The following is a 22,756-nucleotide window of genomic DNA, read 5'->3' as shown; positions in this document are numbered from 1 at the left end:
CGACTGTGGAGTGTGCCACTTCTGCTTACGGGGATTAAGGACAAACTGGATGGATATAATTACCCTCTAAAGTTTGGATCCGCATTTAACTCTCTCTCTAATGACTCTTATCATGGCAGCAAATCTAGTTGTCCAACAACAAATCCCCCATTTAATCCCCATATCTCCTGCTAATCTCTGGTTTCTGTGTCACCCATCTACCATATTTAGAGAGTGAGACTTATTGCTGCCATGAATGAAGGACCCAGCTGCGGGATCTACTCTTTTTGAGAGAGAGAGAGCAGTGTTGTTAGAATCGCCTGACTTTGCCTTGAGAAAATCGGCAACTGACGTGAGGCAGCCGGTCGTGGGTTTCATTTTTCAACTCCTGCTTTTCAGTCTCGAGATTCAACCGAGTCTTCCCTGTCGTTCGCAGCCGTCAGCAGTTGCTGGTCGTCGATCGGCGCCGGACGACCCATCGCCGGTACGTTGATGCGCCCTCTCTTTGCTGGAAAATCGGGTTTTCCTCCCATGGCTGTGCCTGTGAGTCGTGATCTCTTGTCCACCGATGGAAAATCTCGGTATGATTGTGTTTGTTTTCTCCTCCACCGCTAGAGAATCTGTTTTTTCTCCAGAAACGTTCTCCTTTAAGTTTCGTCTTCCGTAATGCTCGGTGTCGGGTCCACGGCGTCGACTCCACGATGCTGAGGTTTCAACTCTCTGAAAATTCTTATGATCGAGACAAAAACGAAGATGGGTCGTTGCCTTTTCCTTTTGTTTTTTTATTTCGAAGGATGAAAACGAGTTTTATCGAACAAGACTGAAAATGTGTTTTTGGTAAAAATTTTGATATATTTTCCATAATATTGAAACTATTTTTCAGTGCATTTCTGAAACTTTCGTTTTGCTATCTTCTAGAATTTATTTCACATTTTCTTCAAAATTTATCTTCTAGGCACATTTTTCTTTTTTATTGGCATGTTAAAGTCAAGGAATTCCTACAATAGCATTCGGATCACGAAGGGTAGAAAGCTGAAATTTATGAAAAGTAAATATGGCACCTAGGTTTTGGCACAGCTCAAAACTTGATATTGAGCGTTTGCATGAAACGTGGTTTTATCTTTCCTAATGAAGTTAGGTCCTGAAAGAGAAACGTCATTCATAATTGAGTTATAGATCGGTTTCTGAACCAAGTTGGATTTTTCCTCACATAATTTCTGGGACAGTTTTTGGAGTTGGATTACGATTTCAAAACTCCAAAGAGCATTTGAAGATGAATGATTTCTAGAATGCATTTTGAGGCGATCAATTTTGTTTTGTTTTTTTTATCTGAATTTGAAAAAACTGCCATTTTCTGGTGTGGCATACCTTGCTGGTCACCTAATGATTGAATGTGAACTTTTATTATTTTTAAATGTTAAATATTTTGTATTACTCTTTATTTTTTTTCTTTATTATTATTTTTGATATTGTCGATTTTTATTTGGTTTCCTGTATTAAACCATGGTTTTCGATTCGAAAAACGATTAGAGGGAGATTTATTTATTACAGGTGAGCTGGGGTGTTTGACTGGCATTTACGACCGGTAGCTAATGGCGTGCCCAGTGTGAAGAGACATGTGGAAGTCAATGGAACCAAGAGGGGCAGCTGGTGCTGCCTTCTTTCTCTGGAGCTCAGAGGTCTGCAAGAGGCTGTCTCTCTCAGACCTTGGTTTTAATGGGTGTGGTTAACCTATAAAACTATGTTCGAATTGTCCGTTGAGCAAGATGGTGAAGGTTTAAAAGAAAAAAAAAATTACAGCGTCCCACGTCAAAGGGTAGTAGCTACTGTGACTTCAACGCCTCTCTCTCTCTCTCTCTCTCTCTCTCTCTCTCTCTCAGAAGAAGAGGACGACGACTCTGGTGAGTCTTCCTACCTCCGACCATGAAGCCGTCCCAAATTTCTCCTCCTGCATTGCCTCCGAGAGGTATGCGCAGCACGCAATAATTCAGCTTTCTCTCTCTCTGGCAATTGTGTTGGTTTCTGTGATTCCGGAAAAAGACTCTACCTTCCTCCCCCTTCCGCTCCCCCTCTCTCTCTTAGAATGGTCTTTAAGTTTTTCTGTTTGACTGAAATCCACTTCAAAAATTTAGTTGCTTTTGCTGTTACTTCCCACTATTCCTGCAGAAGTTGAGATTTTTCCTTTTCTCCGTTTGTTTGGTAGGAGGAATAGATTACTTGGATCCGCTTTTTTGGATTTTAATTTTGCGGCCTTTTCTTTTTATCTGGTTTCTTGGCAGAGATCTGTTGGTTAGAGGGCTCGACGGTCAAGGCCTGAGTGTGATATCTCGCCTTTTATCTCTCCCCTCCCGGATGCTATTTCACATTGGCCACCGGAAAAGAAGGGAGGGAGAATAATGGTGGTTTTCTGAGAAACCAGGTTGAGGATTTCCAGGTGAGAACTGTAAAGAAAAGGGGTTGGAAGATGAAGGAGAATTGGGAGAAAATTTGTGATCTTGAAAGAAGAAAAAAATAATTTCGAGGATCTACCACTGATATTTGATGCTGGAGAAAGTGAGATCTTGCCTTCAGCGATGGACCTTAGAGAGCTCTTTCCCTGTTCAGAAGAGAATGGGACCAGTGGGTTCCCAGCTGCAAATTTTCAGGGCAGCTGGATTCCAGAAACGCCGCTGAGACCTATCCCGGCAAGGCGGCAGATGGATGAAGGTGATGGCCAACTTCTCTGGCTCAGAAGATTGGGAATTTCTGCTACCCTTCACAATCAGAGAGTCTTTGAGCAGAATGCTGGTTCTGCAGAGCCTTCTTCTTCAGTGTCTACAATAACAAGCCACTGGGACGGAGTTCAAGCTCTCAGTCTTCCAGCCGAGGATGGTGCCAATTGGCAGAGGCAGGTTTATGGAAATGCAGCCGCAGTAGGGCTTGGATGGGGCTCTCATGGAGCCAGTGATGCTTATAGCTTCACTAACTCAGGGTCCATTCCGGGGAATGTCTTGCAGTCTTCATTTCCTGCAGTGTACCACCCTCAAAATAGCAATGGTTGGCACCAGAATGATTTCCAGCATCTGTTTCTCAACGCGCCCCCTTCACCGACCAGTGGTTTGGGCCAGCATACATACGGCCTTGAGACCAGTGGGAGGAGCAATGTCGAGACATCGCAGATAAACCAATGTGGGTTTTCAATCTATGAAATCCCTGTTTCTCTTTCTTCTTAACGTCTACTTCAGTATGAAGTGAATTTTTTCTTTGTTCCTCTGCAGATGGGTTTCCTTTTCCTTACAGAGCAACAACATATAGCATCCAATCACCTCCGTTCAAGGTGGCTCCTAATTCAAGCACAAGCGAAGCATTTTCTGGTCCTGTAGCCCCTGTGACACCGGAGAAGACTATAGAGAAAGAGAAGGTAGTCGACAGCAGCAAAGTGGCACCTGCTGATATATCTAAATACAGTGATCTTTTTACAGATGAGAGGGTTCATCAGGAAAGGCAGAAGGATAGTCCAATACCACCACCAAAGGTTTGCAATGACAACCAAAATGAAAGTGCTGTCATTGAAAGTCTCAAGTCTCATGTTGATTCCCAAGAAAGCGTCACCCATTCACCTGTGAGGGAGAGCATTGAGTATGGGAAGGCTGATGCTGATGGCATAGACCTGAATAAGACACCAAGGCAGAAACCCAAGAGAAAGAAGATAAGACCTAAGGTGGTCAGGGAGGGCAAGCCCAAGAGGACGCCAAAGAAAGTGGAAGTGAAGCAGACGCCAGAGGGAACACCAGTAGAAAGCAAAGGGCGCTTGTCTACAGGTGGAAGGACAAGAAAGCCCCGAACTTCCAACTCCACAGATGCAAGAGAATCTGATAGTTTGCAAATTGATGCTACCAGAATTGCGTCCTGCAAAAGATCACTGAATTTTGATTTTGTTGCTCAAACACTTAACGGTCAAGCCTGCCTGCAGCCAGAAGCCGGTAAATTTGGTCCATTGCATCAACATCCTGTAGAAGAAGAAAAAGTGACTGCAGAGGAGTTCACAGAACCTGCCACTTTTGATCTCAACCATTCCTTGAATCATGTACCAGAATCACAACCTACACAACCCGAGAACCCTTGCACACCTGCTCTAAAGAGAAAAGCCTCATCAATAGGCTGTGTGGATAACATAGCTCAAAAGAAAAACAATACGGTGAATCTAGGGATTAAGGAAAATCATCAAGAGATTTTGTCAACTATGATGCACAATCACATCCCTACAAGCATGACGGGGTACAATCTCTTTCATGTCTACAATGCCGTTCAGATGAATGAAAGAATGACGTCAACCACATCAGAGAACAGCAGATGCTCTGCTAATGTGGAGACTAACCTCCAAGGACCACTAGCGGATGTTGGACCTGAAGCTAGCCACAGGTCGTCCACAGGCCTAATTCAGACACATCTCAAGCATGGAGGTGCTCTTCTGGAGTTCCTTCGGCAGCATATGAGGCAGACTCATGCAAATTTTGACAGTACTAGGAACCAGAACATAGAAATGAGGTCTCATGAGCTCCATCCATATTGGTCATCTACCAGCATCGTCCAAGAGCCTTGTGGTAGAAAAGCAGAAGGATATAGAGTTGTGAACACAAATCATCCGACAGTAAGCAACTGCGAGCAAGCGTTGGTCTCGCAAGATAGTAATAAAGAGGAAAAGCAAAAGGTAACAGAAGCAAACAAATGCATCCATGATGAGAACTCTTCCCCGGGAAGCATGAAGCAGCAAAATGATGCAAAACAGAACCATCATGTTCAAAATGTGTTGGAATGCAATAATGTGTTTGGCCAGGTTGAAGGGAAGAGAGAACAAAGTTTGAAGAAAGAACCCAATCACATCCGTCCACATTGCACTCTTTACTTTTCCAGCGCAACACCAAGCGGTTGCACACTAGAATACAATGATTGCAGGCCCAACGCCTACCCAGAAGACCTGCTAGCAGCAAGCACTCCTGCCGAAAAGCCAAGAAACAAGCGTATAAGGAAACGGTCTTCTCCTGCCATGACGTCTGCACCTTCCATTACTCTGGGTGAACATGAAACTTGCACTCATCATGGTCAAGGTTCCCAAGCAGTATCAACCAGTCATCACATCAGTAAACCTGGGAATTTGGCAATGTTTACAACGCAATTTGTTAATGACTGCCACAGTAGCAGTAACTTGCAAGACAAATTGCTTAAAAGTTCTCCACCACAAGCAATCCCCAGTACAGATCCTTTAGATCAAATTACTCAGAGGTTGAAACGCCTTGATATTAGCAAAAAAGATGCGAACTGGTCAGCAACGGTTCGAGATGCAAGAGATCAGAATGCAATTGTGCCCTACGTTGATGGAACCATGGTCCCCTACGTTGGAAGCTTTGAACCTGTAAGGAGACGGCGTTCACGACCAAAAGTAGACCTGGACTTAGAAACAAATAGAGTATGGAACCTTCTGATGGGAAGTGCAACCAGTGGAGGAATAGATGGAACAGATGCTGAAAAAGCAAAATGGTGGGAGGAAGAAAGGAAAGTGTTTCGTGGACGGGTAGATTCATTTATAGCTCGAATGCATCTCATACAAGGTACTAAATATTATCGCGTTACTTTGCTACTTGGCATATATGTAAGTGCATAACTGATGTAGAACAAGCTTTAGTTCTCAGAGTTGCTTTTAATGCACAGAAACGTGATTTTTAGGAAGTGGAATTCGATCGAGCCTATGCATGGGAACCCCAGTTCCTATGATATGGGAATCCATATTGCCATGATTTTAACATTAACGGTAACATGTCAAGATTTAAAAAAGCAGTATCCTACCCACTTCGCTCAAAAGACAGTTATTTGATATTTCCCCAGCAGATATTTTTACTTTGTCTTAATCTCTGTGTTATTGATAAAAATATTCTAGAAAAATTCTTTATACTTGCACTAAATGTTACCACAACATGATTTTTTATTTATCTTCGTATGTTTTTAGATTGATAATACTTTTCTAAATTTTCCAACATTGCAGTATCGTGTTCTCCTCTCCATATTAAACAAATTCTAGTTTCTGACATGCATATTATGCAGAGTCCTTTAATTTCCCAATCTCAAAATCATTCTGCCAGCATTTCTTGTGAAGTAGGATAATTGTTACTCAAGTGCATCTTTTGAACCAAACAACCAAAAAAAATTTTAGCTATGATAACCAACAGACAAACTCGCTTTTACAGTAGGTGCTAGTTCTAACAAGCTCCTGTAAACTGGACTAAGTTTTGTTAGTTGAGGGAAAGGTACAACGTACAAGTACTGGCTTTATCCCAAAGCCAGTTTAAGGTACAGGACCTTGTGAGTAGTCTGTAATGCATATCCACGTCGCAGATGCTTCAGATTTTGCGTGCTAAGTGAACAATGAAGGTGATTGTATGCTTTTCCAGGTGACAGGCGTTTTTCCCAGTGGAAAGGATCAGTAGTGGACTCAGTTGTTGGCGTCTTTCTGACTCAAAATGTCTCTGATCATCTCTCAAGGTGCACTGGCCACTTCACGAACTTTTCCTGAAAGCCCATGTGATAAATGCTAATCCTTGATCCGCCCATTTTTGCAGCTCTGCCTTCATGGCAATGGCAGCACACTTCCCAAAGAAGGAAGCGACTAACTGTGCAACTCTCGACAGAAAAGATATTACAGTGCCTGCTTGTGTGGAAGACCTTTTCCCCAGAGATTTGCATGACATAAACACATGCATGGATAAACCTCCCTCCATAGAGAATGTTGAACCTGGTTCCACTTCCCTGATGATCCAAGACTCTAAATATAAAGGATCAACTTCTCCGGCGAATGTTGAACCTGATTCCACTTCGTTGATGATCCGAGACTCTAAATGTAAAGGATCAACTTCTCTGGATACAAGCAATAAAAGTGAATCTTGTGGAAGTACTGCACCATACAAAAAAGAAGTGGACACCAACATCATAAATCTTACTAGTGGAAAAGTACTTCAGGGTTCATATAACAATGCAAAGTTTCGTCAATCTGTTTCAGAAAGTAGGGGAAGAACAATAGGACATGAAGATGGGAATTTACAATCTTTCTCTGCAATTTCCTCTCACAACTCAACTGACTTTACTATCCAGGCTACTGACCAGATCTCATCAAGTCCAGAGTCTATTGCTTTTTCTGAGGAGTTTATCAACAAAGGTCAACAAGTTGCTTTTCACCAGCCATCCTTCTCGGAGCTTTTAAGCATGGCTGAATCGCCTATGTTCAAGGATTTGTATTCAACAGGGGGTTTTAACTTGTTGCGTGAAGATAACATTGGTAAAGCATGTGACCATCTGCAGCAAGAAAACTGGAGAACTGATGTTGGCAAGGTAAGCAGATGGTATTATTTCCAATCAATTATTGTCTGCTGTGCGAAATGTAAGCACATCAATTTGCTTCCATGGAATTTTCTGGGGGTTGCATCATGAAGTTGGTCTTTCTTGCACCTAGAGGTCCAAGGTAGACCAGATATACTCTAGCATACTGTATGGAGAAACTAAGTATTCCTGAATGTGGTTGCACTTGAAAGTCCAAGGATAGTGTTTTGAGTCTTGACCATGTGAAAAAAGAATAAGGTCCCAGGAATAATGCATTCTACTGGTCAATATTGTGTCAAACTTGGTGTCCATCAGCCTGTATCAGCTTATACATACTCAATTTTATTTGATTTTGAAATATTTTGTTTTGTTTATTTTTTATTTTTAACAAAGAAAATAAACAAACTCATTCATACCAATTTGATATTAAGCATTAATATTCCCTGTATCTTTTTTTACAGAATTATCCAACCCCCAGTATTTTACGGACAACATTGGCATTAACACCGGAAAATGCTACACTTGATGTCCTTACTGGAGATTGTATTTATGCCTTGCAGGGTGCAAGTTCAGGTTCTTCTGTTGAAACAGGCAATAACCCTGTCGTACATAAAATTGCCAACAGTTTGTTGCCAGAAGCGACATCCTGCATCACAACACTAGGCACCAGAATGCTCCCGCATGGAAGCAAAACAGATTTTCCAGTTGAAAGATGTCATGCTCTGGAGCCAACTAAACCAAATGAATTATGGGAATCAAACTGCATAGCAGAACTTTCAAGTTTGAATTCCTCAAGCAAAGCAAAAGAAGCAGCAGATACGCATTCCTTAGAGCACAAAGTACCAGCGAATAGCCAAAGACCAATGGGTAAACAGGTGGAGGTGAGTTATCAGGGCAAGACCATCGGAAATGGAAACAAGTCTACAACAAAACCTTTGAGATCAAACAAAGGAAAGGGTGAAGCACTCGGGAGAAAGGAGAAATGGGAACCATTACGGCAGCAGGTACTGAAGGAACTTGGTACTCAAGAGAGAAGCCCCAACAGAAATGATTCACTGGACTGGGAAGCAGTGAGGCGGGCTGATGTGAATGAAATAGCTCAAACAATTAAGGAACGAGGAATGAACAACATGCTGGCGAAACGAATACGGGTACTTATTTGTCTTCTTTAGTCAAGCTTAGGTTGTAAAAAAGGAGTTTTTTTTTTGGTTAACAGCTTTAAACGTTGTCTGCATGAAATTCTGTAGCTTTTATAGTTGACCAACTCTTATAGTTTGCTACAACCATAAAGATTAGAGCCTCAGAATACGTGAAACTGCAAGGATATTGAAGAAAGAAATGGAAAAAGAAAGTTTTTTCTTCAATTAATTATAAGTCTTCCATTGAAAAATGCTCAATGCAGGCCCAGAAAGAATCTGAAGTGCCTTTCAGTGCCACAGGGATAACCATCATAAATCCACATTGAGGAGTGCAAGCACCCAAGTCAAGCTGGCATCAGCATGAACTGACAAAAGCTTTTCATTAGAGCAATGATCAATCTACCTAAGCTGATCAACTTCATTTTTTTCTGCTTGACAAATTGTCTGAAAGCCCTCTTTTTGGGCATGTCAAGTCTATTGTACAGGGTATTTGCATCAAAGCTTCAATTTCAAGCTCAAATAGACAGAGTCTTATCTTAAGTTATAGAACAAAAATCTATACAGCAGCAGAATTAGCATCACCAGCACATTTAAATAATCTAAAAGGAGACCACAAATATGTAATGCAGGAACAATACCCAAATGGATGCTGCTTCCTGGACATTAGAATGTTTAGCCTCCAATGATGATGTATAAATCATCTTGAAAAGCTTGAGTTGGCAATAGATGGTAGAACACAACTCCATCTGGAGAAAAAAAAACTTGCCTGAGTTGATAATAGATGAAAGAGAATGCCTCCATGTGGGAGAAAGGAAGCAAACTTACTTTTGTGATAAATGTGTAGGCCTTTCTGGATAGATTGGTTGAAGATCATGGCAGCATAGACCTCGAATGGCTCAGAAATGTTCCTCCTGATAAATCAAAGTAAGCAAGTTAATGTAATTCATCCTTTTCCTGGAATGTGGTAAAGTTTAACTCATTTTCTGCCCTTACATTGCAGGGATTTCTTGCTGAGCATAAATGGCTTAGGACTCAAAAGTGTTGAGTGTGTGCGCCTGCTGACGCTTCACCATCTTGCATTCCCTGTAAAACACAATTCATGTGCTTTAATTGATTATAGGAAATTACAAGTTCTACAGAAATTCATTTGGCATAATTTATTGACTTTGACAAGGTTGACACAAATGTTGGTCGAATAAGCGTGCGACTTGGATGGGTACCACTACAACCACTACCAGAGTCACTTCAGCTGCATCTTTTGGAACTGTAAGAAGCTGTTGTTTGCCTTCATATATTCCTGACAAGTGAACCTTCTTAAAATATTCATTTAACACCCTGGATATCATTTTAACTTATTTTTGACATATGCAAGGTATCCCATCCTGGAAACCATTCAGAAATATCTCTGGCCAAGGCTGTGCAAGCTGGATCAGCGAACATTGTAATTGCCAAACAAAACTGATAGTAATCTCTTATTTATGTCTACATAGAAATAGAAGCATATGCAACTCCTAAATAGCAATTCCATTCACTATGCACCAGTTGCTCCCTGATTTTTATATCTTAATGCAGGTATGAACTCCATTATCAGCTAATAACATTTGGAAAGGTAAGGTTGCATAATCGTGATGTCTGCTTTTTCATCCAACTAGATTGAAAGCCACTGTTTAATGGTCTGACTGGGAGTGCTGATGCAGGTCTTTTGTACAAAAAGCAGACCAAACTGTAATGCTTGCCCTATGAGAGGAGAGTGCAAACATTTTGCAAGTGCATTTGCAAGGTCAGTAACTGTGCAGCACCCTATCAATTATTGTGCAAAATGCAAGTCACTCAATTGCATACCAAATTTACTTGCACCAATTAAAGTCAAGAAGATATACCAAAGATATCCTTTCAAGAACAAGAGACAACTACCACCCTTTAAAAGAAGTTCAAGCAATAACTCAGTATGGTACAATAATTAACCACGCAAAGAAATGCATGCCATGATGGCATAGTTTCCTTCATGGACAAGTGGGTGAATAGGATAACACTTGAAGAAACATTTTCCAAATTTGAAGTTCCAAAGAGTTTTAGTTCCATAAGTAGATGTTGCAATGTAACTATCTTGAACCCCAATCTGGCATGACAAAGACACTGGTATAGTTCACCATCTGCCTGAAACTATTCAGATCTTATTGAATCTAAAATGCCTTACCATAACAAAAACCTATTAATTTTGTTAGTTCCAGTCCCAAACCATTTTTTCTGCAGGATTTCCTTGCGCACATATGACTTGGTTCGCCATCTGAGAAAATCAGTCTGGCCTTTTACATCAAAAGTATCTCCTTGGAAACAAGACCTGAAACTGCGTAACAGGTCTTTGTTCTAATTTCCAAAGAAAAGCTTACAAAGACTCCTAGTTTGTAAATTAATCAAGTCTCCAAAAGTTACATTTACCTCGTAGAGAAGCTCGTGGGCAGAAATGATGCTGAAAAGTGAACAACATGATTAGTCTCAATGGTTTTTGAGAGATTTCTAAATTTATACAGGAAATAGGAAAAAGGAAACTTACAGACAGGCTCTCAAAATAAGCTCCCAGCTATGTCACACAGACTCTTCAAAAAAGGGGCCGCACCTGTGTCGAGATGATGCTGGTGCTGGTGCTGCTCCACACGCACCCCAACCACGTCTTTTCTTGTACAAGTTTCAAAATATTTTCCTTTTTTTTTTCTTCCCCCTGCTCCTTTCTTTCTTTATGTATAGTAATAAAAGTAAAAAGAAAGGACATATTAAGCTAAGAAACAAGCTAAATTATAAATATTATGAATACATACATTTATATATATATATAATAAATATATTATATATATACACCCTCGCCACATTCTCGCACCCAAATTTTTTGGGATACGTCGCACCGGCACTGGCACCCTCACCAGCATCCGCACCCTACACCCATGTGACGTAGCTCCTCAGCTGCTGAATTATTTGTGAAAATATCCATAGTTGGTCCATAAGAGATTGTGCCTTTTATCATTCTTTTCCAACTAAAATTACCTTTTCAGTAATTCTCAACTGCCTGTACATGTGGGTCATTGGCTTTTTATTTTGTATTTTTTTCATACTTGCTCATGCATCACAATCCCATGATGTAAAAAAACCCATTTTAGTACAGAATGTAGGTCACATCCTAGGACACCATGGGAAAAGAGTCTTCTTTCCTACTAGATGATATAAAGAGTCAACTAGCATATATATACACTTTCTCACCATTCTCTAGCATCCTCTGATTTTACTCATATGCTGTGATAAATAGCATTTGAGCTTAATAATTCCATTCCCCAGATAAAGTCTGTTATCTGAGATAGAATTAACCAATCATGCAAATCAAGTGTGTGATATCTGCTTTACATGAACCCGTGTTTTGTGGATCTGTTTCCTTAGTGCAAAGAAGATATGACCTGATTGACAAACTGGCTTGGTGGAAAAAAATTGTTTACTAAAAATACAAATCCAGGACTGCCTAATGTGCTGACGCAAAAAAACAGTCTTTTGGAAAATTATGAAATTGATAGTGCTTTTTCCAGTAAAACTCCACATTCTAACCACTGCAGTTTAGATTACCCTAATTGCACATGATCAATGCCCAAGACATAATTCCACATATCAAAACAGTCCTTTGGAAACCTGGTGTACTGTAAGATCTGTCTTATTGTATGCGTACTGCAATGGCACAGAATTAAAAAGTTTCTGAAAGGTAGGATGATATTGAACGCATAGACACAAGCTGCAAATATTAGCTTCAACTGTGTGTCACGAAGGAGAAATGGCAGTCTTGGAACGCATTCTCAGTTTCCACAAGGATTATGGTGGTGACTATGTTATTGTTTCCCCCATTAAAGATTGGGTAAGGAAAACTAGACAACGACTGGAAGGAAGAAGACTATATTCTACCTGGACTGGGTGTCTTCATCATTTTCACATGCGTATTTTTGTAGAGCAGGGGGATGCGACAGTTGACATAGGACGTTTGATTAAGGAACATGCCAGTCATCCTCATGATTATTTTGCTGACTTGACTATGTATATGCATTGCCTGTAGGATATGTTTGTCCTCATTTTTTGGTGAAGGGTTGGGTCAATCTTTTGTGCTTATAGTTGAGGTAATGAGGTCTGTTTTGGCTTTTCCTTGTATATATCCATTTTGTTGGAATAAAGGTAGGGGGCCTAACCCCCAAGCAAGTTCTTTACTTCAACTGTGTGTTTTTTTCTCTCCAATTAAATATTTATGCATTACAAGCATTCACACAATATTTGTCGACTTTCATACTTGTATTATAGCTATTATGCAGATACTCTAACGACCTTAATATATTTCCAGTGCACGGCTTGCCCTCCCAGCACCAGAGGAAAGAAGTATAGTAAGTGCAGCTATACCTGCAATGGCTGACCGGGAAAGAGACAAGGTTGCCTTCCAGCCACTGCCTTCCCCATTGGAACTATTTCCATCAATTGAGTTTCCACCAAATCAAAAGTATACTAGCATCAATACATGTGAACCAATCATTGAAGAACCAGCAACACCAGAACCAGAATTTGTTGAAAGCTCTGAAAGTGCTATTGAGGACTTTTATTATGATGATCCTGATGAGATTCCCACCATCAAACTCAACCTCGATGAGCTTACATCAAATATAAAAACCTATATGCAAAACAAGAACATGGAACTCCAAGAATCAGATATGTCAAAGGCGTTGGTTGTTTTGACACCTGAGGCTGCTTCGATCCCAACACCCAAGCTGAAGAATGTGAGCAGGCTTCGAACAGAGCACCAAGTGTAAGTTAGACACATTCTTGATTAGATTTAATGACATCATTCTCAGAGTAACTTTCTTTGAACATTCTTATTCTGTTCTATTACAGCTATGAACTTCCAGATGATCATCCACTTATTGAAGGGGTAAGCAGAAGCCACAGTGAATATCAAAATTTGCATCTTATTGTTCATTTTCATTTTTAGAATTCCAGCTCAATTCATCATATTTCTTGCAAAATGCAGTTGGACAAACGAGAACCAGATGATCCATGCTTTTATCTTCTTGCTATATGGACTCCAGGTGATCAAGCTGTGATGACTTTATGTATTTAGAGTGAATGGTGACTTTTCCTTCAAAAACTAAGCCTATCAGTTACAATATATCAGGCGAGACTGCAGAATCAATTGACCTGCCAAGCACATGCTGTGAATTCCAATCTTCAGGGGGGCTGTGTGATAAGGAGACATGCTTTTCATGCAATGCTATTCGTGAGGCAAACTCACAAACAGTGAGAGGCACATTGTTGGTAGGTAGCATCTAATAATAACAGTGACACATCCAGTTGCAGGTCTTGTTTATATACAGGCGTCATGGCAAGTAATGGCTGTTATTCTTGGAAAAGATATTTAGATGCTAACATATTGTGAAAACTTTTCAATCTACAGATTCCATGTAGAACTGCAATGAGAGGAAGTTTTCCACTCAATGGTACCTACTTTCAAGTGAATGAGGTAAAACCTAATCCACCTCCAAAAAGTATCTGGCATATTTAGATATCATACACTAAAGTTGCAACCACATAGAGGCAGCAAATATCATATCATTTCAGGAACGTGGATGAGCATTATAAATACAAGTGTTAACTATTCCTCGAGTGGGAACTAGGAAAAAGAAAAAAGGGTAGACGTGGGTCCTGCAAAGCATGCAACAAGTACAAACAGTTGTCAGGGCATGACCTACGTCTCAACTACAACTTTGGCATTGTTGAAGTTCAGAAGCAGGAATTGTACATGATGCCACTATGTGGCTGCAGCATGTCTGGATGTCTAGTTGCTTGAATTTAGGAATGTCGATGTCTGTGGCTTTATCTATACTTAACACTAGTTTAGTTCTTTAAATGAACATCTCTCAGTTAATTTTTCATGCATTTGGAAACGTAACAGACTTGACAAAATAGAAATTTGCATCATGCAGGTTTTTGCAGACCATGAGTCTAGTTTAAACCCCATTGGTGTGCCAAGGAAACTCATATGGAATCTACCAAGGAGGACTGTCTATTTTGGAACATCAGTAACAACAATTTTTAGAGGTAAGGGTACTAAAACTAATATTGACCTGTTCAGTATAATAGAGTTCGCCTTTCATACCCTAATATAATAATCTAACTTCTTTGCAACATGTTTAAATTGGCAAGGTATGACAACCGAGAGAATTCAGCAGTGCTTCTGGAGAGGTACTACACTTTTCCTGCTTACTGGTCAAGGCATAAATATTTTAGAATCCGTGCAAACAAAAATCTGAAAATAGTGTTGGCCTCCATTAGCTCATATTTTAGCACCAAGATATCAAAAAATAAAAGCAGGTTTCTTCATACAATGGAACCACAATTTGACTTAGAAAAGCAGAAGGAAAATATTATAGATGTCTGTTCAGAACTGGAAAGTAACTGGGCTCATATGAAGAAACATTGTTGTAAGAAAGATTGCTCCTGTGAGAAAGTAGACAACTACAAAAAAGGGGCCTTGATGGTTTATTAAGTTGCCATAAAAAATAAATAAATAAAACGAATGATTTCTTGACCATTATTAAGATTTGAGGATAACCTAAAGTAAATGATAGACAAATATCTCCTGCATTTTTTTGTGTTCTTAAGTCTCACAATAGCAATTTCATCCTGCAGGATTTGTATGTGTAAGAGGATTTGACCAGAAAACTCGGGCACCACGTCCTCTAATGGCCAGGCTACATTTTCCAGCAAGTAAGCAAACCAGAAACAAAAAAGCAACAGCGAAAGATTTGAATGAGTAAATAGCAACAAGGAAATCGGCTGACATATGAACAACCTTTGCCATATTAACAAGCATCTCCGGCGAAGGAAGCTGTCATTTTACAACGAAGTTCATTAAAGGGTTCTCCAAGAGCCCAATTTGTCTTACCCATTCAAGCACCTGCCGTGGAACATTTGATTTGTATATTATTTATTTTTCCATCATACGCTCTGTAACGAGCCATTTATAGTCCAATCAGTGGATGGGTTAGAATGGTTTCTTTTTCTCTTTCGATGATGAGAAAACCTGGCAGGTTAGATACCTCTTTAGGTGAGTTAGCAGGCAGTTAACAATCACATTGGAGTATACCTCAATTGATGACATTGTCAAAGCATCATCATTTGTATAAGCAGAACAATAAATCAAATCACGTTCTAGCATACTGTTCCTTTCTTCAGCCCAAAATCATGTAGTTGTATTAATGCAGGTTCTTGACGTTAATAAAGTGATCCCTCGCTGTACAAGCAGAAGCTGTATTTGCTCAGTCAGTCAGTTGTTTGTTTGCAGCAGCTATGGTGCTTGTTCTTTGGTGGCAATCAAGAATAATCGCCCGAAAACTTGCAGTATAAGGTTTACATAAATATTTTTGGTGCCACTTATCACAATTGTGTATATGGCCAAATCAATTTTCACTTCAAAAACCACAACCTCAATAGACTGCACCAAAAAAAAAAGTTATTGAAGGATACAAACTGATTAATGTCCTCAGCATTTTTTCCTTTTCCGCAACTTTTGACTCTACAACATGATGACAACTTGCATAAATACTAGTTTCTATTGCCATTTTTTAGTAAGTTTATTGAAAGGTGTGAGTATCTCAAGATTTGTGCTAGCTTTTTCACAAATCATTGCATCAGTATATTGGTAGTGATTAGCTCACGCAGACTCTGTCTAGTTGCAGGTGCTTCTCTTGTTGAACAAGGAGGTACCAAGTACCAACACGAAGGGCTTCCTGCTAGTCTACTCTCTTGAGTGTATTAAAGATCCTCTACCCATGAAACTGATAGGACATAACTTCAGCAGGGGTTTGGCATCAAGATCCAACTTTTAACAAACTAATGGTATGATTGGTTGCCGGAATAAAGTTTACTTCATGTAAAAGTTATCCTCGCCATGCAAAGGATAATTAAACAGAAATTGAAGAATTTTTTGACTTTTTTCACTGTCAAACTGTCTGTTGACTTTTAAACTGAAGAAAGAAAGGAGCGGGAGAGGTCCAAGTCCAACTTCTTTCATTCAATTCTCATAGGGGCATTGTCCTAAATGGCTAAACCATGGATCTCAGCTCCTCCCAAGATCAGATCTGATCATGCCCTCTTAGTCTCGTGAAGTCCAACTACTCTACCAACACCTTGACGGGTACAAAGTCATAAACACTTCAAGGAAAAGTTAGATAATATGCAATGGATCTGCTTCTTGGAAGAAAAGCTATATATTTGATTTATCTAGATTTAGGCCAGTCTAGGGGCTTCTTGAAAAGAATTGAAGATCAAAATCCTTTGTGGTACTTGTTTATTTCAACTAATAGCTAAATAGAGTTCTTGGTGAGTGAGAGGCATCCTACCACCATGAGGAGAGTTGAAGTTTTCACTCAACTCACTCTCTCTCTCTCTGAGGTAGATAGCGGGTTTCAAAGGAGCCGAAATACCAATTTTCAAAATTTGTACATAATAAAAATGATTTTTTTTTAAATTTACAAGTTTTTTTTTTAAAAAAAAAAATTGAGTGGGGGGACCAATGCCCCTGTTGGTTTCTTTGGATAGAACTTGCTTTCGGTGCCTTAAAATGTTGACTCCACCATGCTTCAACTTGCACACCAGTTAATACATATAAGAGTTGACACCTTGAGGATTTAAAACATGAACTGACCACTTACCCACCCCCACCCCGATTCTCACTATCGCGCCAACTCCCTGGAAGATAACTAAACGAAACTTGATTAGCCAACTCTTGAGCTGCATCATATCAGGCTAATCTGCAAAGCAAAAACTAATTCTTAGGCACTGGCAGTGCCAATTGTTCAACGTCCTAATAGCTGAATAAAGTGAGGTTTGAAAAACTAATTAGTATAAAATTTATACTTTTAGAAAAAGCCGTCCCAAGCACCAAGTAACCTTTCATGCATGTATGGTCACGTAGGTACGAGGACCGAACCACTTCACGTGCCTTAACTTCGATATAGCTGCAGGCCTTCGCTTTTCCCCGTAAAATTTTGATTATTTACGTTAGTTTTCATTTTTAAAAAGGTTATATTTTCAGGCGTACCATTGTACTAGAATTGTTAAAAAAACTATTTTTTGTGATTTTTTTAATAAAGGCCACCTTTTCCCAAAAACTATTAAATGAGTGCTAGAACTAGAAGAAAACCTTACATATAAAAAATGTTTTTTATTTGTCTGCTCAGTGAACGAAAAATCAAATTTTATGGATTAATTGCATGAAAATTATCTCAACGGAGATCAAATAATAATAACAATAATAATCGTATGAGGAAAACTGTCTTCCTTCATGTTGAATTGCCTCATCAAACAATCAAATAAAAACAAAAACTTACATGTAAATCTATATGAATCGCTCCAAAGAGGTAATTGATTGATTTCTCTCAATTAGTTGGATCGTAGATGTGATGATTTATTTCATGGGTGAAATCGATCTCTAGCTTGATGTTTCTAATGGGAATCATCCAAACATGTATGTTCTGGATCCCATCCTTAATGTTTTGTTGTGTTTTATACATATGATTTGTTTTGCAATAAAAGATAAAGAGTCCATCCCCCAATAATTTCTAATTTGATTAACTTAAGGGCAGTACATCAAAAACCATATGTGAGCTAAGAGATATTTCCCCAAATATTTAGTGAAAATTATCATTTTTTGAGTGTGAAATATTGCTAATATCGCTCCTATTAAAGCAGATAAAAAGCTGATACCGATATTGACAATGTTAACATGTTCCACAAAATTTGCACATTGCAAAGGAAAAGTTAAAGTTGATCATTAAGCTTAACTTCATCTATGGTTATCTATATATTTCAACTTCTTAGAGCATTGATATATTTCAACTTATTAGAGCATTGAGTTCTCTGTTCTATTCGATAGTTGAATTTTTTCAATTTTCATATATATTAATTCTTGCAACTCAATTTTGAAGTATGCAACCATGGAAAAGCAGCAAAAGTTTTATTGCTCATTTTTTAGTAAATATAACTTAATTATTACTTTACTTAATGTTAAGTTGATTTATTTCTGAGTTGTATATGTAATCAAATCATTTTACAATCCTTTCATGTTTCAACGGCAAATTATATATTGTTTTTCTGAAAAACCACAGGAAACCAAATCTAAGTCATCGAGTTGACCCATCGAATCACAAACCAAAAATAGATAAGCAGAGCCCGAGTGACTAGGTTTGAAAAACATTATTTTAAAATAAATAGATATCACCATCACAATTTTTTTTCCCTACAAAAGAGTTATTTTATAAAAATCAGTTGTTTCTTTATAAATACTGGAGAAGTTGTTGGTAAACGTATATTTATAATGTATTTACTTTAGAATTTCCAAACTATAAACAGGTAAATTAAAGCGCCGGTAACTACACTATTTATCGGATCTTTGCAATTTTGTTTGAAAAGAATCTGCAGTCTGCCGATGTTATATGGGGTCCGAAAATTTGGTGGAGGGAAAGGAGAGGGACAGACATTGCCCATAAAGAAAGCTGACTACTGACAATGAGCTAACATAAATTTGAATAAATAAAGAGCAAGCAATCTATTGACACGTTGTTAACATATAAATTTAAATAAATAAAGACGAACCCTTACAACCAATTGGCCTTTCATCATTTAATGCTCCGTCCTTTCAAAATCTAGCATACCAATGCGGCAATGCCGCGTTTGTATCCAATGCATTACAAATTTTAAATAAAAATGCAAATTGTTCAACGGATAGATAAGATTTTATAGATCAGTTATTTGAATTTTTCATGCTTGGAAAACTCATCTTACATTTAAACTTTTAATGTTAATTTTTATGGCTTTAAATTACACACACACACACACACACACACACACATATATATATATATATATATATATATATATATATATATATATATATATATATATATATATATATATATATATATATATATATATATAGACAATCTCCTGAAGGAAGCTTATCAAACACAACTAACTTGTGCTGACAATCGTTGGAATTCCTCAAATCTCCAATACTTACATTTAGGAGCAACTCTTTGGTTAACCAAGAGATTGCAGACTTCGCCTGCAGGGTCCACAGAATTCAAGGAAAATCTGAATATTGATCAGCCCATCTCCTCAAGCTTTTTGGAACCTGATGAACTCCCAAAGCAGCTTTACGCAGTTTACCTTTCCATCTCCCATCACTCACTTGCACAAAAATCTGACATTCCAAGTGGATGGACTCAATACATTTCACAAAAGCCCAATCCTGTAAATGAAACCCAGTTTGCTCTCCCGTCTAACCAGAGCAAACCAGCACTGACCAGGTTGCCTTTCAACCATACCTGCAACACCAAACATTTCATTTTTACAGCAAGCAGCAATATGGATACACCATGCCACCCTCTCATTCTATACCCAATCCCCCCATTTAATGTCAGTCACTAGCCAATTCTCCACCTTCTGCTTGTCCTCCTCCTTCCAATTCCTAGAGCCGTTAAACTCCTTAAAATCCTTCCATATAATCTTTGAATAATTTGTTCCCACCTTAAAGCCATCATATCTACAATGGTTCTGTCTTCCAGATGTACCAAAACAGAAAATGAAAGACATGGTTCCAACAATTTTGTAACGCGCCTGTACCCATTTTCTTCCTCCTCCACCTCACGAGATTAGATTTAACAACCTATGAAGCTAATTCGCCTGAAACTTAAAGATAAAAAATCTCCAAAATTCTTTGGACACTGGACAGCCAAAAAATAGGTGGTAATTTTGCTCTTCTGCTCTGTTACATAGGTAACAACGTGATCCCAACGAGAAGCCTAATTTTTTGAGACGGCTTTCAGTTAGAAGCCTACCAATACACCCCACATATAGGATCAAGATGACCATCGGAAGACCCATCTTTATCTAGATAGCTTGTTGAGCATGTCAAGGGGAGTTTTACTATAAACCTGCTCCCATAGATTCCTTCTATTTATTGGCTGAGTTGACTTACCCTGAAGAACCAGCTGATCTGTCTCAGACCACCGAAATCTGTTGATAGTCTCAAGAAGGCTCATGTTCACCAATCTCTTAATATGCACAAGATACGATGATCCCAGTACCTCCGCAACTGAGTTCATAAGATGGTGTTCAATTAGGCTAAAGTTTCTATTTCTGAACCTTCTCTTTCTGCCTCAACCCCTGGGATTTAAAAATGGGGGTCCTGATCACTTGATCAGCTTCCGAGGGCCGCACCTCTTCCTCCTTGTCCTCTTTATTAAGCATTCAGAATCTACTCTTATCTGAACCAAAGGTTCCTTTTTCACTTGAGTCATTCCTTGGCCACCTTCTTGAAATCTTAACTTGTTATCAGTCATCTTTTAACGTCGCTAGATCGGTCTCCTTATCCTTCTGAGCATTACAATTAGAAGGAAGGTGGCTAGTTGACCCACATAGGCCACAAAATTTTACTTGTGTCTCATACTCAAGTATTTGACAAAGAACCTTCCCGCCATCAACCTCCATTTCCACCTGTGAAGGAGGCGAGAACCCTAGAGGGATTTCAACAAGCATCTGAGCATAACCAAAACGGCTTAAATCCTCTTGTATAAGCATCAACGCCCACAAAAGATGCACCGATCAAAGAAGCTATATCATTAAACATCCTAACATTCCATAATTTTGCAGGAAATTTAGGGGAAGACGAATCCACAACCTTGCTTTTAGCATCAAGCTTCATAGCTTGTCCAGGTTTCCACCGATTGGCAACCAACGATCTCCCACCTACACGCCATTTCCCAGGTTGGAGAACAAAATTTAATTCCTCTTCAGAACTGATCCTGATTAGAAAACTTCCCTTTCCCACAACCGCAAACCGAACACTAGCAATTGAAGGCCATAATTTCTTCAAGGAAGAAAAATCCAAGGGTAATTGAACTTACCTCTCCCAATCTCACCCATGAGAGTAGCAATAGCAGAAAATGCAAACGGCCTCAACATCTTCTTGTACGCCTTCCTTAGAATGAAGAGACGCTTGCGACCATCCACCTCTCGAATTGGTAGCTCAAGAATTTCTGGGTCTGGAAGACCATCATCTTTCTCTACTATCGAAGCCCAAGAGCGTTTCACCGCCTCTACTGTCTGCTGCACTCTTACAACATCTTGGAGGATCGTCTTATAGACCTCATTGTCATCAACATCCTCAACCATTTCACATCTCTTGACCAGGAGACTTCCTCCCCCACCAAAGAGGGCATCCCTTCTTGAATCCGGTTCTTAGGAAAACCCTCTTCATGAAATTCCATCTCCCATGAGCCCTCTTCAACCTCCTCCATTGAGTCACCAGTAGCCATGGATTGACAATCGCCTATCACACCACCCAGCCACACAGCGATTGTTTCATAATCTAGTTTGTAAGTCAAATTTTTGAGACACGCAAATCTAAATCCTTCTCAAACCTTACTACACAATTTAGCAAATTCTAAACCTTATAAACTGGAGTAAGTCATATCTTTTGGACCTGCAGTGTGTTAGGGCTTGAATTTACTTAAACACCCTCAATGGTTGAAAATTTCAAGGAAGTCTTCCCCTTTAAGGGCAAAATTGAAAAGAATGAAAAAATAATTTTTTTTGCTTATTGACTAACATGGTCATTTATTTTCAAATTTAATAAAACTACCCCTCTCACAAAAGGCAAAAGAAGGTTATATGTTAAAGAGGTGTGGGAACTGTATCTCAAAAAATTTAAGTGTGGTGGTGTGGTGAAGGTATTATTATTGGTATTATTATTTTTAATTTATTACATATATAACAAAATAAACATATACATATTATTATTAAAATTTAATTATTAATATATATAACATACTTAAATAATTGTATTACATAATAAAATATCAGATATTATATAAGTAATTTAGTAATATGATATTTTAACTCAGCTCGGGTGTGAGTCGAAGCTGCACCCATGTCCGGTGCGCACCCAACTCGATGCGATTCAAGTGCGACAGTAAAATAAAAGAGTCCGAATGACTTAGTATGTTATGACCCCTAAAGAGATACTATAAATTAAGAAAACCACCAAAATGCCTTCACTTGTTAAACAAAAACCCTTTCTTCTATCGGGCAAACAACCAAATCTAGAAAAATTTGATTCTATATTATTAGCAAAGTATCTCTCTGCCTGCCAAAAGGGAGGGAACTTGCCTTGTTAACGGCAATAACTGAAAAGCTTCGTCATATTTACCTTATATTTA

At 38.9% G+C, this 22,756-nt stretch overlaps 2 protein-coding genes across 3 annotated transcripts; one reads left to right on the top strand and one right to left on the bottom strand.

Annotated features, from left to right (window-relative positions):
• Window positions 1-240: 240 nt before the first annotated feature.
• Window positions 241-15,692, top strand: LOC116264792 (uncharacterized). Of its 2 annotated transcripts, none has more exons than XM_050080479.1 (20): window positions 241-463; window positions 2,259-3,147; window positions 3,237-5,567; window positions 6,405-6,495; window positions 6,573-7,338; window positions 7,887-8,477; window positions 9,310-9,389; window positions 9,466-9,550; window positions 9,640-9,731; window positions 9,838-9,906; window positions 10,038-10,074; window positions 10,163-10,245; window positions 12,829-13,284; window positions 13,371-13,407; window positions 13,507-13,564; window positions 13,651-13,790; window positions 13,930-13,995; window positions 14,459-14,573; window positions 14,679-14,717; window positions 15,165-15,692. In XM_050080479.1, exons 2-20 carry the CDS (start codon window positions 2,553-2,555, stop codon window positions 15,290-15,292), a joined length of 5,859 nt encoding a protein of 1,952 aa, XP_049936436.1. In that variant the 5' UTR covers window positions 241-463; window positions 2,259-2,552; the 3' UTR covers window positions 15,293-15,692. The 2 variants fall into 2 exon arrangements, with proteins under 2 accessions (XP_049936436.1, XP_031501045.1); XM_031645185.2 differs by lacking the exon at window positions 241-463 and adding an exon at window positions 1,765-1,945.
• A 3,795-nt stretch (window positions 15,693-19,487) lies between these two features.
• Window positions 19,488-21,946, bottom strand: LOC116263850 (uncharacterized). The gene is made up of 2 exons (XM_031643645.2): window positions 21,443-21,946; window positions 19,488-21,284 (listed from the first exon to the last, which is right to left on the bottom strand). Exons 1-2 carry the CDS (start codon window positions 21,708-21,710, stop codon window positions 21,064-21,066), a joined length of 489 nt encoding a protein of 162 aa, XP_031499505.1. The 5' UTR covers window positions 21,711-21,946; the 3' UTR covers window positions 19,488-21,063.
• Between the last annotated feature and the right edge of the window lie 810 nt (window positions 21,947-22,756).

This window comes from Nymphaea colorata, chromosome 11 (assembly GCF_008831285.2).
Source record: "Nymphaea colorata isolate Beijing-Zhang1983 chromosome 11, ASM883128v2, whole genome shotgun sequence".
In the NCBI taxonomy this organism is placed as follows: domain Eukaryota; kingdom Viridiplantae; phylum Streptophyta; class Magnoliopsida; order Nymphaeales; family Nymphaeaceae; genus Nymphaea; species Nymphaea colorata.
Note: the sequence above shows the minus strand (reverse complement) of the source record. Positions and strands in the feature narration are given on the sequence as shown.

Coding starts and splice junctions, on each gene's coding strand:
- LOC116264792 (XM_050080479.1), top strand. CDS start 2,553: ATGGACCTTAGAGAGCTCTTTCCCTGTTCAGAAGAGAATGGGACCAGT. Junction 7,339..7,886: donor GGAGAACTGATGTTGGCAAG/GTAAGCAGATGG, acceptor TATGCCTTGCAG/GGTGCAAGTTCAGGTTCTTC. Junction 9,732..9,837: donor CAGCTGCATCTTTTGGAACT/GTAAGAAGCTGT, acceptor GACATATGCAAG/GTATCCCATCCTGGAAACCA.
- LOC116263850 (XM_031643645.2), bottom strand. CDS start 21,710: ATGGTTGAGGATGTTGATGACAATGAGGTCTATAAGACGATCCTCCAA. Junction 21,285..21,442: donor CATGGGTGAGATTGGGAGAG/GTAAGTTCAATT, acceptor AATGGCGTGTAG/GTGGGAGATCGTTGGTTGCC.